This window comes from Malaclemys terrapin, chromosome 14 (genome assembly GCF_027887155.1).
Source record: "Malaclemys terrapin pileata isolate rMalTer1 chromosome 14, rMalTer1.hap1, whole genome shotgun sequence".
Lineage (NCBI taxonomy): Eukaryota > Metazoa > Chordata > Testudines > Emydidae > Malaclemys > Malaclemys terrapin.
Window position 1 is genome coordinate 3,164,677 of NC_071518.1, and position 17,604 is coordinate 3,182,280.

Genomic DNA, 17,604 nt, shown 5'->3' on the forward strand with positions numbered 1-17,604 from the left:
CGGACAGGAAAGGCGCCCCCGGGGTCCCAGCGAGACATTCCGGGTAGGGACGAGCGCTGGGGCCTTTGGTTCCGGGCTGCCCACGGCTCCGCGTTTCCCGTGACCCCCGCGGGCCCTGCCCAGAGCGGCCTCTCAGCGCAGAGACAATAGGCGGTGGGGTCCAGTGTGGACACCCCCCCGCACTGCAGTGGGGTGGGGGATTGCAGCCCTGGAGACGGACCCCAGCTAGTCCCCCCCCCCATGTCTGCACTGCAGTGGGGTGGGGGATTGCAGCAGCCCTGGAGACAGACTCCAGCTAGCTCCTGGAGTGCCCCCTGGCTTCCCTGCAAAGGGACAGTGTGCCAAGAACTGAGCTTTCATTTCTGCTACAACTGACAACGTAGCTGCAGGGGCCTGGGCTCACCCTCCCCCCCCCCCCCCCCCGTGCATCCCCAGGGTGGGCTTGAACTGGTTGGTAGGTCACCAAACCAAGCCAAGCTATTTCTCTCCTCCCACCCCTCTTCTCCCCCCCCATCCTGGTCTGGCCAAGGCCCAAAGGGGAAGTTCTGTTAATCTGTGTCCCAGCAAATGCTGAGTCATGCTGTAGTCTTTAGTTCATTAGCAACTGAACTTTCCTTCCCAGGCTTCAGTGCAACAGGTTAAGTAATGACAGACCCAGCAGCAGCATGTAACCTCCATGAGTCATTTGGCCTGATCCCCACCACCCCCTCCTTCAACAAACGAGCAATGCCGACACGCCATTAAAATGATCACATACAGTGGTTTATTGAATCAATTCCATCGTACGTTAGATTCCTCTGCTACTATCCCCCATTCCTCCCCCTTGCTACAGCCACCAAGTTGTGGTGTAGCCACAGGGAAACTTCCCCAGAGGTTTTGTTTTTGTCATTCACACTTTGCGAACTGCAAACTTTTGGTCCTGGTTCTGTCCTCTCTTGCTGTGCAGATTACAGGGCAGCTGTGTCAGCTAAACAGTTTTGTTCTCATTATGAAGTGACCCCTTGACAGGAGGGCAGGCATGGCAAGGAATCAGACTGCACTGTAAGAGGGGATGTTCACAATGTAGCTAGAAACATGCCTCCCATGCTGGACAGACAGACACACACTAGCTCTGCTTCAGCTACCTGCTAAAGATAGTAGTGTGGCCAGTGTGGCATGGCCTAGCTCAGGGGTCGGCAACGTTTGGCACCCAGCCCGCCAGGGTAAAGTCACTGGGGGGCTGGTTTGTCTATCTGGAGTGTCCGTAGGCACGGAGCCCCACAGCTCCCGCGGGCTGTGGTTTGCCAATCCTGGCCAATGGGAGCTGTGGGAAGCAGTGGCTAGCACGTCCCTCAGCCCACACCGCTTCCTACACCCCCCTTTGGCTAGGAATGGCGAATCGCAGCCTGTGGGAGCTCCATGCTTGCGGATGCTCCAGATAAACAAACCGGCCCGGCCCACCAGCGGCTTTACCCTGATGGGCTGGGTGCCAAAGGTTGCCAGCCCCACGAGCTCAGAGCTGCAAAGAGGGCAGATGGGCTTGTCCTCACGTGCCACAACATTCACACGACTATTTTTAGCCCGGTAGCTCAAGCAGAACCAGCTGTATCTGTCTAGTCGGCCTAGGAGGTACACTCCCAGCTGCCATGCAGACAGCCACTTCCCCTGTCTTTTCCCTTCCAGATACAGGCAAGGATCATGCCATTGTTCTGTCTGTGGTATCTTTCCCATTGTTAATGCTACTCGAAGCACTCCTGAAGTTACAGACTCCGAGGGTCTGGTAACAATACACACACAATTACAGTGATCTGTCTGGGGCTCAGGTGCAACGCGGCAGCTGCTGCAGTCACTCTTTCCAAGGTGCATTTAATAAAGGCCATGGAGCAGCTGGCCTAGGGGCCTAGACTGTCTCTTGCCATAGGTGCAACAGCACTGGGTCTGATAAACGTATGGCAGTCGGGTTATATACGATACCGCCTGGAAGGTGGGAATTGCACCCTTTCCTCAGGACTGCCCATCCTGCCACAGGCTAGCACATGTGGCCACACCTGTGGCATATGCTACTTGTCAGGCTTCTGCAAGCGTGTGGAACAGCAGGTTCAGCAAGTGCTCTTCCATGCCTAGGCTCTGGTGACTGGGCAGGGGTGTAAAGCACACTCGCGCTGCTAGTCCTGCCTTCTGAACTGGGGGGAGGGCGGCCGGGAGAACGCTTTCCTCTTAAGACTTTGTCATTGCAAGATTAAGAACTAAACTTAAAAAAACCCACCACCACCGCCTCCCCCCTGCCTGCCTGGAGCCTGCCATCTGAATCTCTCACCCACACAGGCAAACAAAGTGTTTCTAGAAACCAAGAAAAAGTCAGGGACTTACAGGGTAAACAATGATTCTGTAGCAAGGTTTGTTATTTCTACTCAAACAGAACCAACATACACGTCTGTACAGAAATTAAAGTGCTCACGCTAGTGTTCACGCATTGTTGCACACCCGCCCCGGCGGACTAGCCGTTAAACATAAAACCATTAAGAGAAGGTTGAGGCAGCAGCTCACTTTTTGAGGAGCGTCCCAGACACGTGGTGGTTCATTTTCACTAAGAGACAAGGGCCAGCTTTCTCCGGAGAGGCAGAGCTGCTGTCACGGACCCTTTCTCCAAGCACTCGCCTCTGGTCAGAGCCCAGGACAGGGACGTTTCAGCCTAGCAGGTGAAAGTTACAAACCCTCGAAAAGGGAGTTAGAGTTTAAAGGCTTGGGCCATGACAACTACACCAAACCCAGAGTATCTAACATCCGCACTGCAGAGGGGAACCAGAGGCTGAGTTCATGCCAGTGTGAAGTGGGAGGGTTTCAATGTGTAACAGTCCTGGGGGCGGGATGCAGTCAGGGGGAAGGAGAAGTTTCATCCGTGGAGAACTACTGAGAAAGAAATGAAATGAGCAAGTGAAAACTGAGCGTGGGGGTTAACAGAAGCCCAGTAACAATCCCAGCGTTTGCTAATAGCAAACACTATGATCCAAGCGGAGGAAGAGGTCAGAGGCAGTTGGGACCTGGCAATAATGGCCCGCCCCACACTACATTGGCTCAGGGGGTGGGGGTGCTACCTCTGGCCCATCTCGGTTCCCAGAGGGGTCTGACTGCCCACACCCCGTTCAGCAGAGGCTGTGTTTCCATTCCAACCCCCTTTGATTGGACTCCAGCTCTAAGCAATAGCTCAGGGCCTCTGCTGGCTTCAGCCTGCCCTTAGCACTGGGACTAGAAGCAAGTCCCTTATCCAAAGGGAGTGGAAGTGGCCCAGCAGCTGAAACGCATCCTCTGGGAAATCGGGTTACAAACAGGTAGCGTGTGTTTCACTTGCTATCCAGGGCGTTTCGTACACAGCCCCTCCCCTGGTGGTGCGAGAGCCCCACAGACCGGCTGGGGCGGAACCGACAAGAGGAAAAGCGATTAGAACAAAGCCTGCTAGTTCCCACTTCCCCTGGGACGGAGGGGCTCAGCCCTGCACAGAGCCCACAGCCCTGCTCCCCCAGCTGTAGAAAAAGGAAGACTAAAGGATTAGTGCTCGTCCCGTAGCTACCCCCCAGAGCTCCGTCACGGTCACTGCCCAAAGCCTGCGTCCCTCCCTGGCCGGGCCCAGCAGCCTCGAGTCCTTGGTTCTGCTTGCCCGTCTGCCCTGCAGTGGGGAGGTGGGATTGCAGCATGGGGAGACGGCCCCCAGCTAGCTCCTAGCCCCCCACCAGTGTATCCCAGTAACAGCAGCAGCAAGACGGGTGAGGCAGGGGGTGGGAGGCCCTGGTGCTCTCTCTTCCACCCAAACACCCTGCGTAAAGCAGCAGGGCCCTCCCTCCCCGGTGCACTTTTAAATTCCAGGCCGTACCTGGGGGCACAGGGCTGGCTTAGAGTTCAAGCCTTGAGGGGTCCATCCCAGGTACTTTTTTAAAGGGATGACGCTGAACGTCTCGTGCCTGTCCTGTCCCTGGCGAGAGAGCGCGGCAGTTGCACTGCGGGAGCCGCAGGCTGGCAGCCGGGTCACTTACATGTGTGTGTAAGGGCCAGGTTTGGATCCCTCTGGTGGCGCGGGAGGCCGGTGCCTCTCTTAGCTCCTGGAGCAGTCAGTGTATGGAGCCAGCAGGTGCTCCCGTCCCACGCTGACTGCAAGCCCTACGCTCCCAGCACCGAGGAGATGCTGGCACTGCTCTGGGCACTGCCGGGCTGGGCACGGAAACAAATACAAGACTAAAGCAGCTAGACTCCAACCGGAGGCCCTGGCCTCTGAACGGCACAGGAGGGTCCTGGGAAAGGCCATGTAAGGAGCAGCTCTACTTCAGCCCTAAACTCATTTCTGCGAGCGTCTCTCTTTAAACAGCCAAAGAGGTGCCGCCCGCATTCACGGGGAGCTGGAGGGAGCCAGCACCAGGTGCTGGCAGGCTTTGAGCAAGAAGCAACACGCTCCAGCCTGCAGCCCATGGCATTCGCGTCCTCCCTCAGCAGACGGCGTGCCCCAAGGGCTCCGGCTCCAGGGGAGGCCAGCCAGATCAGCCTAGCGAGGCGGGGAACCGAGCGCGAACCGTTCCACCAGCCCAGCCTCTGTGCCTCACTCTGGCCCTGCAGAGCCCGTGGACAGGACTGGGACGTGCCAGCTCGATGGCCCAGCCCAGCCAGGGCTGAGTAATGCCGGTGAGGACAGGGACATGATGTGGACACGTGTCCCTAAGGCACCAGCCTGAGTCTCACACTCCTTGCACACAGGCCCCTCGCCAGCAGGGCCACGGCCAGACGCCTCAAGGGGAGGCTCCCTGAGCCCACGCCCAAAGCCAGCCCGGCCAGTCAGAGGCCAACGCGGCCCTTTAGACGCGAATGCACCAACCGGAGAGCACCGAGCAGCTGGCAGAGGGAGTGCTGTAACGCCAATGGAGGCTGGCATGCCGGACCATGCTAGGAGGGGCTTGCTGGGGCGCAGAGGCAGCGTTAGAAGTGGGCTTCTCCAAAGGAGGAGTCAGAGCCGTGATCAGCGTGGGAGGAGAACTGGCTGCTGAACACGCAGCTCTTCCTTACCACAGCCACCTCCCTCCTCTCGGCCCAGGCCAGCAAGCACCTGCAGCAGGGAACTCAACACTCAGCACAGGCCGGGGGCAAATCACCTGCAAGCGGCAGAGCCCGGAACGCCACTGCCCCCAAGCACAGGCGTTTTCAGAGCTGGGTTCAGAACCCGCTGAGCTGCCTCCCAGCAACAGGCAGCGTGCTGGGCTGGTCCCAGAGTCCCAGGGCAAAGCACTCCTTCGGGCCTGGGCGACATCTCGCTCCCTGGCCCGGGGGCCGCCCCCCGTGGCGGCTAGTTCAGATCTTGCAGCCCCAGCGCTGCAGCCGCGCCCCTCTGGAACGCCCAGTTCTCTCCAATGTTCTTTGGTGCACTGGGGGACCCTAGGCCTGCTCCTCCGCACTGGGGCCTCGGAAGAGCGACTGCTTCCTCAGGCTGAGCCGGGCACACCTGGGGCACGTCGTTGAGTTGTCATAGTAGCAGTCCCTGGAAGCGAGGAGGAGGAAGGTTACTCCCATTGGCCCTGCCGTCAGGAGCGTGGGGCTCAGGCCAGCCCTGCAACCTCGCCGGGCGCTTCTGCTGGCAAGGAGCTGCATGCCCCCTAGAATTCACAGCCAGTGCCCCCCCAGCTCTGGGAGCCACCCGCAGTGCCCTTACAGAGAGCATGGCTGCCAGCAGACAGGTGCAGACCCACAGGAGAAGGCAGCATGGCAGGGAGCAAGCCAGCTCCTCCAGGCAGCCCAGCCCAGCCCCATCCTCCCCCACCCCAGCACTGGAGAGGTCCAAGGTGCCACACTCGGGACCCGCTTCACCCAACTGCACGTGAACAGACTGGCCAGCCACGGTCACCGCTGGGCCAAGTGCACGGGCAGCACCCCAGGCACTGCCCAGCAGAGAGCAGGATCTCAGCCAGCAGCTTCACCTCCCCAGGGGCTAGTGCCAGGTTAGGCCAGAGGCAGGGTCAGCCCAGTGCCGGTTCCTTGCAGTGCCACCTGAGGGCACCGTGGGGTCTGGCTCCGCGTCCGGCTCATTTCACAGTCCTGCATATCTTGGGGCTCCCCCAGCACAGAGCTCTCCCTGCTCTCCCTGACTGGGCCCCATGCTCCCAGCTGGGGCTGGCACAGGACGCCGTGGGGGCTGACATGCGGCCCCAGGCTCCTCCCCACCCACCTGTGGAAGACAGCAGAGCAGTCCGTGCACACCGACGTGTGGCTGTCGAACGGGAAGAGCACGTCCCCTTCTTTGCAGAGCTCACACACAAAGCCCTTCGCCTGGCACCGCTGGAGACAAGAGTGAAGATCGCTGAGCCCTGTGCAGCGTGTGGGTCCTTCCCCCTCCCCACCAGTGCTGGGATCCAGGCCCCCCCATGGAGCTGCTGGCTCCAGCAGATTGCACACTGGGATGTCAGAGCCCTGGGGCCCGAGTGCTTCCAGGCCCTGCTCCCCCAATCTTGTGTGCCCCATCCCCACCTCCGCTACCTGCGGGGGCTCAAATACACCAGGGCAGTGGCAATGGCGCCGCCCCCCATGCAGCCCTGACTCAAAAGAAGGAATTCCTCCCACTGCACGCCTGCTCCCTACCAGCTCTGTCATCCTAGGGTTGTTACTGGGGGAGGGCAGGGCCTGGCCCCCCCACCTCCCCTGTTTGCTAGGGGAGGGGTTTAGACACAAGCATTTGTCTAACAATGAAGATGCAGAAATTAGAGACTTTGCAAACATCGAGGGAGGCCAGGCTGGAGTGGGGGTTTCCGGCCCCTCAGACAGCTGATCCCCAGGGGATGGGTCAGCCACCCAGCCCCACCTCGCAGTCCAGCTTGATGTGCTTGGCAAAGAGGGTGTGGATCTCCGTTAAGGAGCAGCTGAGGCGCCCAGCCTGGATGTCGACCAGGTCCTGCAGCGAGTACATCTCGTCGTTCTCCACGAAGTGCTGCCGGTCCTGCAGCTGCAGGGGAAGAATCGTCAGACCATGACGCTCCCCAGCCACCTGCCTGCCCCCACCCGCCAAGGAGCCTTCCCCAGCTGGGGCTTAGACAGGGAGCAGAATCCAACTAAGCCCTGGCCAAGAGCTCTCCGCTTTACCCTCTGGCTGATCCATCATCACACACTGGGGTTCAACGTGCCCTTCCTCCCCGGCCCGGGGCTCGTCCCCAGCAGCCCGAGTCTTCCGGGGCTCAGGGCAGGCAGCTACAGGAGCTGACATTCCACCGAGGACACAGGATGATTGAGATACAGGCCACCCAGACCATCGCCTGGGCTAGTGACGGCCATCGGACCCAGCCCCCTCCTCCACAGCCTCCCTCGTCCTCCCCCTGCACATGGCTCCTGTCCCGGAGAGAGTCCACGGAACCCACTGCTGTGCGCCACCTCGGGGGGGGGGGGGGGTCGCAGATCCCCACACGGGAGCACGACAGAGAGGGGGTCTCCACAGCAGCCACCGGCACCAGAGGTTCGGGGCTGGGAGAATCGCATCCGTGGATTCTGGGCTTGGCCCGTGTGACGCTGACCCCACAGCTCCTCTATCCTCAGGAAACCACAAGGTGGAGCTGATCCTGACAGGGATGGATTAACGGATCTCTCACCCCCAGCAGGTGGGCAGTGCCACGCCTCTCAGGTGTCACCTTCTGGGCTGGAGCGGCCCAGTCACGGCCCGTTCCACCAGCTGGGCACAGGTGGAAGATCTGTACCCTGCCGGGCAGGGGCACAAACGGCTTCATGCGCTCAGGGGTTCAGCTCCCTCCCCATCCCAGCACACTCGCTCACACAGCAGCCCCTCCCCGTGCAGACACCCCCGTGCAGACACCCCCGCACCTGAAGCAGCAGATGAGCCTCCATGGCCTCTTTGCAGGTGATGAAGTAGGGCTTCATGAGCAGGATATCCTGGCGCAGCTTCTGCGGGGAGACGGGGCTCAGGAAATAGGGCCCGCCCAGCCTCCTGTCCAACCGCGACAGGACACCTCCCAGGGACGCGTAAGGGCCCTGCAGTAGCAGGTGTGGGATAATCTGCCCCCTGGCCCAGTGTCTAGGGGGGAGAAGTCGGGGGAGCACGTACAACACAGAGCGAAGGGGGCATGCCTGGGAGCTGCTCCTGGCCCAGCCCAGAGCTGGAAGCCCCATGGAACTCCCCCACGTGCTCACAAGCCAGTCTGGGGACGGGACCCCAGCCCTTAGAACCAGGGGCACGAGCCCCCGGCGGACGCAGGCACTTACCCGGATCTCCACCAGCTCCTCCACGTAGTTAAAGAGAAGGGGGTTGATTTCCCGCAGCTTGAGCACCGGCCGCGACACCATCAGGGCAAGGTACCGCATGCTGCAGCGGGAGACCTGGGCCCGGAGAACAGAGCGCCCTGTTATTAACCCCACCCCAGGGGCAGCGGGGGGTGTAAATAACAGCACATGGTTCAGGGAGGAGCCCTGCAGGCCCCCGTGATTAGCACAGAGGGGGTTAGGGGAGCTGCTGGGCGCGGCCCCTCCATACTGACCAGCTGTTCTGGTAGGGCCTGGGAGGGGGTCTGCAGCCCACTCCGGGAAAGGGAAGGGCCAGGGCCCTGCTGTGCTGACACATCTGAGAAAGCCAGCCCGACTCCTGCACCGTTCACGGACCCCATCTCTCACGGGGCTCCTAGGGCTGGTCCCATCTTTAAATGAGCCCCGCAGGCCCCGGGCTCACATCACAGGCCACCAGGTGCAGACAGGAACTAGCTTCGGTCTCCGCCAGCCGGGGCTGGAGCGGACGCCGCTGGCCAAGGGTGAAAGGCTCCGTGTCCCACCCCCCAGCCTGTGCCCTGGCTCGGCCCAGGGTAGCTGAACCTCAGTGTCCCCTAGCGTCACCTCCCGCCCTGCCCACGGGGCCGCCCCATCGGCCTGCTCACCTTGCGGGGTTCGAAGTCCCAGTTGTGGATGACGCGGGCTGGGATGATGGCCAGGTCGTTCCAGTGGCAGTTTCCACAGTAGTACAGGCCGGTGTAGTCGCACTGCCTGGCCTCGCTGGGCACACCCCCTGCATGGGACATGGGGCCGTCAGCCCCATCATGCCAGGAACAGCCCCAGGGCCCCAGCCCTGCCAGGTCCCCAGCCCTGCCAGGTCCCCCGTCCCAACTCATTCCAGACCCAGCAGGGGTCTCTGCTCTCACCCGCCAGGGCAGTGCCTGCTGCTCCCCTTAGCCGTGAGGCTGCAGAGCCTCCCAACACTTCAAGCGTGTGCCAAGCCCTGTGCTCGGGAGGCTGGGCGAGTGTCACCGGCCCTGTTCTGCACTTGGGAAACTGAGGCTCGGAGAGGGGAAGTGACTCACCCATGAGCACACGGTGAGTCAGGGCAACGCCAGGACCAGACTCCACGTGTCCTGATGCCAAGGCCTCTGCCCGTATCTCTGCTGTCATCTCCCACTCCCTGTGCTCAGCCCATGCTCCCTTCACTCCATATACCCAGAGCAACCTCTGGCCACACCCCTGCAGAACCCCCACCCCAGGGATGCCGAGAGTGGGCTGAGCGCAGGCCTGGGAGCCAGGAACTCCCGAGATCTAACCCCAGCCGAGCCCCGCTCCCTCCATGCTCTGTGCTCCACCTGCTCACACACACGCCAGGGTGACCCCACTGACGTGTTGGCCACAGGGATCGCCCCCCTCCTGCTAACGGAGCTCTGCTTCAGATGAGCGGGAAAGTCCCCGGTCCCGGCGCACGCAGGCTGGTAACTGCGAGGGTTAACGGCGATCCCCGGTCACGCCTCAGCCCCAGCGTCCTCTCCCGCGCGGGTGGCACTTACGGAGGGAGATGGGTGCCCGGCACTCCGCACAGCGGTAATCCTGGCTGTCCAGGCCTGTCTCGGGGCAGATGCTCAGCTCGTACTCGGCCTGGTGGCTGACCTTGGACCTCACGCAGGGCTTGGTGATGAGGTTCAGGCACTTGCTGTGACAGCGATAGTAACACCCTGGGGAGGACATGGCACAGAGACCCAGGAGTCACCCGCCCGGCCTGGCCTTCCCCTTGCTTCAGCCTGACCCGGCTGGGGAGCACCCAGGCCCCTTGCCAACACTCCCACGACACTCAGAACTGGCCCAGCCCTGCAGGAGACAGGCCATCCCGCACGGCGGGGAAAGGCTCAGAGCAGAGCAGGTGGCAGCGGAGAAGCGACTGGGCATTTATGCCATAAGGGGTCTGCACTCCTGTCTGCGGCAGGACCCAGGTGACCGGCAGAGGCACCCGCCCAGCCCGGGGGCTCTGCTGCTTCCCGTCTGCCCTGCAGCTTTGGCTGAGCTCCAGGGGATCAGCGCCGCCGGGAAGGAGAACAAGCCTTCGTCCTGCCCCAGGGCTGGGGAGCAGGGAGGTGCTGCCTTGGCAGGGCTGGTGCTCACCTGTGCAGGTGTACCAGGTCTGAATCAGGCCCCAGATGATGGCGTTGCACTTGTCACACGTCTGCTTGACGCTCTTACTCTTCTCCTTGTAGAAGCGATGTTCCAGGAGCACCCGGATGTTGGGCTCGTCTTCGCTGGGGTCCTGCAGCGGAGACAGACGGCCAGAGCGGAGCTGAGCCTGAGAGACATTCGCCTTCTTTGCACTGAGAGCCAGGCCATCGCCTCCTGCGGGCACTGCTGCCAACACCCCGGGGTGGGGCCCCCGCTCCCTGCCCGGGCTGTGGAACCTCAGAACGCTGCCGGGGCCCTCGTTGGCAAGTCAGCAGGAAGGTCCAGGCACCTGGCACAGGGCGGGGGATCCTGCCCTTTGCTACCTGGGTGGGCTGCTCTGTGCCCACACAGCCAAGGCCTCAGCCAACAGAACCACTAGCCGGCCGCAGCCCCCACCCCGTGCCCAGATCCCGGGCCACACCTTCAGCTCCTGGAGTTTCAGGCGCAGGTGGATGAGCCTCACCACAGCGTCTTTCTGCCTCTCCGAGTGCTCAGGGAGCTCCAGGATCACCTGCTTGCACTCCTCGATCGCCTGCCGCAGCTGCTGGATGTCGGAGGCCAGGAACAAGCCCTGCAGGCAAGAGACGGGCAACGCCGGTGAGCAGCGCTGCCCCGCTGGGCCCAGGCACGGTGCCCTTCCCCACCCCGGGCACAGAGACTTCCTGGGCTGCCCCTGCTGGGCCAATCAACGCCACACCACAGCTCCTCCAGACGCCTGCCAGCCCCAACCTTCATCCAGCCGCCCCCGGGAGACTCGTGTGCCCCAGCCACCCCCCGCGCAGTCACTCACCACAGGGCGGGAGAAGTGGTCCTCCGCCAGCCCCAAGTCCATCACGCGCTCTGAGCACTGGAACCCGGGGTCCCCGTGGGACAGCCCCAGCAGCGAGTCTGCAACAAGCAGAGACATATGGAGAGGGAAGGGAGAGCAGGGAGACACCCCGCACCACCCCCATGAGATGGTCTCAGCCCAGCTGCAGGGCAAGCGCCAGGCTCACCCCCTGCAGAACATGGGCACCGGTGCCCCTGGAAGCCCCACAGCACTGAATGGTGAGGGGCACTGGGCGTGGGGGCGGCTCTGGGCACGAGGCCCCAGGAGCAGCAGCACTTAGTGGCCCCTCCCAGGAGCACACCCCAAATCCTGGGGACACAGGAGAGGTGTCACTCGAGGGCTGCCCCTGCACAGACCTTCCCAACTGAACACCCCACAGCAGGACACGGGTGGGTTCGGAGATGCCCACTCCCCCCTCCCCCACACAGCCCCCAGACATGCTGGGAAAGCGCTTTCCCGTCTCACTTTGCAGCCTCCCTGCCCCACAGAGCAACCAGCTGCGGCATGTGCAAGATCTGCCCGTGCTCAGAGCTTCACAGCTTCCAGGCACGAGTCACCTGGCCACGCAGCCAGCGGGTGGACGAGCCGGGGTTAGAACCAGGAGTCGCTAGAGCCCCGGCTGCCTTTCTGGCAGTCTGCCCAGTGTGAGGAGGCCACCTGGTCCACAACCCCTTATGCTGGGAGAATCTAGTGTCCTCCCCCCCACCTCCAGGGTGTGGGGGAAGCCTCCCAGACAATGGCACTTACGTCTCTGGCAGTCCAGAGACTGGGCAGGAAATTGGCTTGCAGGGACCCGGTGGGGGATGACTGGAGCTAGAGGGGGCCCCCACCCCTTTGGTTGTGGCTTTCAGAGCTCCCTTGGCCAGTGCCAGCCCCTGGTCACTGCCTGCTCCCCAGCAGCAGGTAGGCGTGGGCGAGGGAACCCCACACTAACCTCGACAAGAAAGGTCGTCCCCAGCCTCCTGGTCATGCTGGCCTTGCCCCGGCTGCTTGTTGAAGGGGTTGAGGTGGGCCTGTCGGAACCGGAGCAGCTTCTCATCACATTCCATAGCAGGCCAACCTGCCGGACCACGCAGAGGTGAGGGGAGCCCGCGCCAGGGCACGGCACCTGCCCCAGGTGCTCACCCCCTCTGCCTGTGACACTAGAGCAGGGGAACAGGCTAGAGCTGGCAATGCCTGATCCTTCCCTCCACAGCCCACCCCGGCCCAGACAGCTTCCACTTAAAACTGGAATCGATGGATCATTTTTCCCAGCCACTACCAAGCCGTATCACTCCACGCCGCTCACACGCTCTGCGGGGTTTGTGCTCCACAGCGGAGGAGGTAGAAAAACCAGTCTCTCCACCTGCCTGTGTCGCCAGAACAGCTTCCAACCAAGTCAGCCAGACACCTGAGAGCCCGGCACGTGGCACCCCATCATTACAGCACGCGCCCAGCTCTGGCCACCTGGAGTTACTACTACCAATGGCACTCTACAAACGTGTGCTGACAGCGCTCATTGTGCTACACAGAGGACACACACCTCGCAAGGGCCCCTGCCCTGAGGAGCAGACAGACATGGTTACAGGTGGGGAACTGAGGCACAGAGACATGAAGTGACTGGGCAAGGGTCCCACAGGGTCCCACAGAATTAAACCCCACTCCCAAGTCCCAGTCCAGTGCCCTCCCCACACAGTCAGGCTTCCTCCGACGGCCAGGTCTACACTCCAAAGACTGATGTCTCCGAGTCGACCTCTCAGGGGGAAAAAATCCACCCCCTGCGCGACAAAGCTACGCTGAGGAAGGCCCCGGCGCAGAGAGTGCTGGGCTGACAGAAGAATTCTTCCATCGACCTAGCTCCTGCCTCTCGGGGAGGTGGACTGACCCTGCCGACAGCGGCTGGAGCGAGCGACTACGCTGCAGACAAGCCCTTAGTCACACAACAAAACTGCTTTCCCTGAAGTTATGTTGAAATAGCTGCTTAATTTCCAGAAACCATTTCTGATCCCATTTAATGAAGACACACTGTCAGGATCAGTCTGGCCTCTAATTGTAATGCTGTAACCAAACAGACAGCCACACACGAGCGTTTCCCAAACCCATGACGCACACAGAAACACGTGTCTCTATTCAAAACTCAAGAGTGAGCAGTTATTTTTCTAAACCATTCCCCTGGCATCGACACCCAAACAAATCAGCACCCAGACCCGAGGGAGACGGAGTTTCATTGTGCAATGCCAGAGATCAGCACAGAGGAAGCAGAACCTTGCTAAGGGCAGGGATACATTATTTGCTACTTCCACTTTCAAAAATCCACACTTCATTAGCAGCCCGGGGAAGGAATTTGGTTTACAACAGGTGTGTTTTGAAGTTGCGGTCCCACCGTAGAGACTAGGCAGCTCCCTTCCAATGCACACACCAGCCAGATTTAGGCCCCAAATAAAGCATTTTAGGCCCTTCAATAGACGCTACTGAAAAATATCAACAGTGGCGCCTAAAGCCAATTGTCACTCAAAGCCTGGTTGGCAGCCAGGGTGGGATTTCAATGCTGGGCTGGGCTCTTTACTCACAGCGAATGTAGCTGGGTTTTGACAGTTTCCTGTGTGGGATTTTTAAAAGGATCGCTGTGCTGCTGTGACAAAAATGGAGCTGTGGTGCTATCCGCACACCCAACTAAAACCACCACCAAGTTACTGCCCCTCCCTCCCACCTGCCCCCGGAGCTCCCATGGCCAGAGTGGGATGATAAACATGCTCGGTGTTTATATAGGGCTTCACAGCACAAGAACATTGCACCCACAGCAAGAATGCTCTACGGCCTGCCATGAGAAAGGGCGTTTTATAGATGGGAGACCAGAGAGGGGAAAGGGACTCACCAAGTGTCACCCAACCAGAGTTAGGGGCAGGATGCAGATTTCTGCAGTGGCCTAGAAATACTGCAGAACCTGGTGCCTAAATGCCATGGTGATGGGCACGGCAGAATCCCCAGGCCGCCCCACCTGTGGCCCCCTGGGCTGGGGCACAGGGCAGCCCCTCCCATTCCCTGCTGCCCTAGTCTGGGGGCATTCGGCAGAACCCCTCCCCCTCCCTGGCCGGTTTCTCGGGGTCACGGGGGCTGATCCCGAGGCTAGAGCCACGCGCGCCTCTTCCCGTCCCCACGCAGGAAAGTGACAAGTGGGCCTTGAACACGCTGCAGCCCCCCCGCCCCAGGGGACAGCAGCGGCCGCTCCCGAGCTGCCCAGGGCCAGGCTCGGCCCGAGCCGCCACAGAAGACCCCACGTTTGGGAGGCTGCAGCACTGGGGGTGAGGGGGCTGGAGGCGACCCCCCAACCTCGGCCGGGGGGGCGGGACGGGCAGGGGGCACCGCCCTGGGGACCCCGCCCGGACACAGCCCGCTCCGCTGCGGCGGGGCCCTCACCTGCTCATGGCCCGCCGGGTCCGCAGCGCAGGGTCCGCCCGGCCCCAGCACGGCCCGCCGGGTCCGCAGCGCACCCCAGCTGCCCCTGCTACATTGTAGCGAGCTCGGGCGCTGGGGGCGCAGCCGCAGAAGGCGGCGGAGGGGCCGCTGCTGCCCCCGCAGGCCGGGCGGACCGCGCGCCCCAGCCGCTGCCCCGCCCCAGCAGAGCCCGCAGATGGGCGGGGGGGGACGGACCCAGCCAGCGGCTCGGGCTTCCCTCGCGGGGACCCCCCGCCCCCAGTTTTGTGAACTAGTTACATGCCCAACCTGGTGGCTGAACTTTGTGACTTGTCCTCACCCACAACTGTTTCACATTTGGGGACAATGTGTAGCTTCAAGTCAGCGGCACTGCTACGGGTACCCGCCTGGCCCCACAATATGCCAACATCCTTATGGCTGACTTAGAACAACGCTTCCTCAGCGCTTGTCCCCTAACGCCCCTACTCTACTTGCGCTACATTGAGGACATCATCATCTGGACCCATGGAAAAGAAGCCCTTGAGGAATTCCACCATGATTTCAATAATTTCCATCCCACCATCAACCTCAGCCTGGACCAGTCCACACAAGCGGTCCATTTCCTGGACACTACTGTGCTAATAAGCGATGGTCACATAAACACCACCCTATACCGGAAACCTACTGATCGCTATACTTACCTACATGCCTCCAGCTTCCATCCAGGACACACCACATGATCCATTGTCTACAGACAAAGCTCTAAGATATAACCGCATTTGCTCCAATCCCTCAGATAGAGACAAACACCTACAGGATCGCTATCAAACATTCTTAAAACTACAATACCCACCTGCTGAAGTGAAAAAACAGATTGACAGAGCCAGAAGAGTACCCAGAAGTCACCTACTACAGGACAGGCACAACAAAGAAAGTAACAGAATACCACTAGCTGTCACCTTCAGCCCCCAACTAAAACCTCTCCAGCGCATCATCCAAGATCTACAACCCATCCTGAAAGATGATCCCTCACTTTCACAGAATTTGGGAGACAGGCCAGTCCTCACTTACAGACAACCCGCCAACCTGAAGCAAATACTCACCAGCAACCACACACCACTGAACAAAAACATGACCCAGGAACCTATCCTTGCAACAAAGCCCAATGCCAACTCTGTCCACATATCTATTCAAGTGACATCATCATAGGACCTAATCACATCAGCCACACCATCAGGGGCTCGTTCACCTGCGCATCTACCAATGTGATATATGCCACCATGTGCCAGCAATGCCCCTCTGCCATGTACATTGGCCAAACCAGACAGTCTCTACGCAAAAGAATAAATGGACACAAATCTGACATCAGGAATCATAATATTCAAAAACCAGTAGGAGAACACTTCAACCTCTCTGGTCATTCAGTAACAGATTTAAAGGTAACAGAGGGTCCTGTGGCACCTTTAAGACTAACAGAAGTATTGGAGCATAAGCTTTCGTGGGTGAATGCCCACTTCATCAGACGCAAGTAATGGAAACTTCCAGAGGCAGGTATAAATCAGTATGGAGATAACGAGGGAGGGTGAGGTGCTCTGCTAGCAGTTGAGGTGTGAACACCAAGGGAGGAGAAACTGTTTCTGTAGTTGGATAGCCATTCACAGTCTTTGTTTGATCCTGATCTGATGGTGTCAAATTTGCAAATGAACTGGAGCTCAGCAGTTTCTCTTTGGAGTCTGGTCCTGAAGTTTTTTTGCTGTAAGATGGCTACCTTTACATCCGCTATTGTGTGGCCAGGGAGGTTGAAGTGTTCTCCTACAGGTTTTTGTGTATTGCCATTCCTGATCTCTGACTTGTGTCCATTTATCCTCTTGCGGAGTGACTGTCCAGTTTGGCCAATGTACATAGCAGAGGGGGCATTGCTGGCACATGATGGCATATATAACATTGGTGGACGTGCAGGTGAATGAGCCGGTGATGTTGTAGCTGATCTGGTTAGATCCTATGATGGTGTTTCTGGTGTAGATATGTGGGCAGAGTTGGCATCGAGGTTTGTTGCATGGATTGGTTCCTGAGTTAGAGTTATTATGGTGCGGTGCGTGGTTGCTGGTGAGAATATGCTTAAGGTTGGCGGGTTGTCTGTGGGCGAGGACTGGCCTGCCTCCCAAGGTCTGTGAGAGAGAGGGATCATTGTCCAGGATAGGCTGTAGATCACTGATGATGCGTTGGAGAGGTTTAAGCTGAGGACTGTAGGTGATGGCCAGTGGAGTTCTGTTGGTTTCTTTTTTGGGCTTGTCTTGTAGCAGGAGGCTTCTGGGTACAGGTCTGATTTAAAGGTGGCAATTTTGTAACAGAAAAGCTTCAAAAACAGACTCCAAGGAATTAATATGCAAACTAGATACAATCAATTTAGGCTTAAATAGAGACTGGGAATGGCTGAGCCGTTACACACACTGAATCCATTTCCCCATGTTAAGTATCCTCACACCTTCTTGTCAACTGTCTGGAATGGACCATCTGGATTATCACTACAAAAGGTTTTTTTCTCCTGCTGACAATAGCTCATCTTAATTAATTAGCCTCTTAGAGTTGGTTGGGCAACTCCCACCTTTTCATGTTCTCTGTATGCAGGGCCGGCTCCAGGCACCAGCCGAGCAAGCTGGTGCTTGGGGCGGCAGATTGTTGGAGGCGGCATTCTGCCCAATCCTAGGGCGGCACGGCCGCTTTTTTTTGTTGTTTGTTTGTTTGTTTTGTTCTTGTTCCGCTCCGTCCGCCCTGTAGGGGGCGGCAGTGCGGAGAACCAGAGCGCCCTGCAGGGCAGTCCTCTTCCTTCCCTCCCCGCCGACCAGCCCACGAAAGCTTATGCTCAAATAAATGTGTTAGTCTCTAAGGTGCCACAAGTACTCCTGTTCTTTTTGCAGATACAGACTAACACGGCTGTTACTCTGAAACCTGACAATTTAGTGACTGTTTGGAAA

The 17,604-nt window shown here is 59.6% G+C and overlaps 1 protein-coding gene across 2 annotated transcripts; it reads right to left on the bottom strand.

Annotated features, from left to right (window-relative positions):
- Window positions 1-740: 740 nt before the first annotated feature.
- DEF8 (differentially expressed in FDCP 8 homolog) lies at window positions 741-14,740 on the bottom strand. Of its 2 annotated transcripts, none has more exons than XM_054048571.1 (12): window positions 14,633-14,740; window positions 12,171-12,296; window positions 11,198-11,295; window positions 10,829-10,978; window positions 10,357-10,498; window positions 9,768-9,932; window positions 8,877-9,004; window positions 8,215-8,328; window positions 7,816-7,893; window positions 6,809-6,949; window positions 6,179-6,288; window positions 741-5,494 (listed from the first exon to the last, which is right to left on the bottom strand). In XM_054048571.1, the coding sequence occupies exons 2-12, from the start codon at window positions 12,283-12,285 to the stop codon at window positions 5,392-5,394; spliced, it is 1,344 nt and encodes a 447-aa protein (XP_053904546.1). In that variant the 5' UTR covers window positions 12,286-12,296; window positions 14,633-14,740; the 3' UTR covers window positions 741-5,391. The 2 variants fall into 2 exon arrangements, with proteins under 2 accessions (XP_053904546.1, XP_053904545.1); XM_054048570.1 differs by having other exon boundaries at window positions 7,816-7,896.
- Window positions 14,741-17,604: the final 2,864 nt, after the last annotated feature.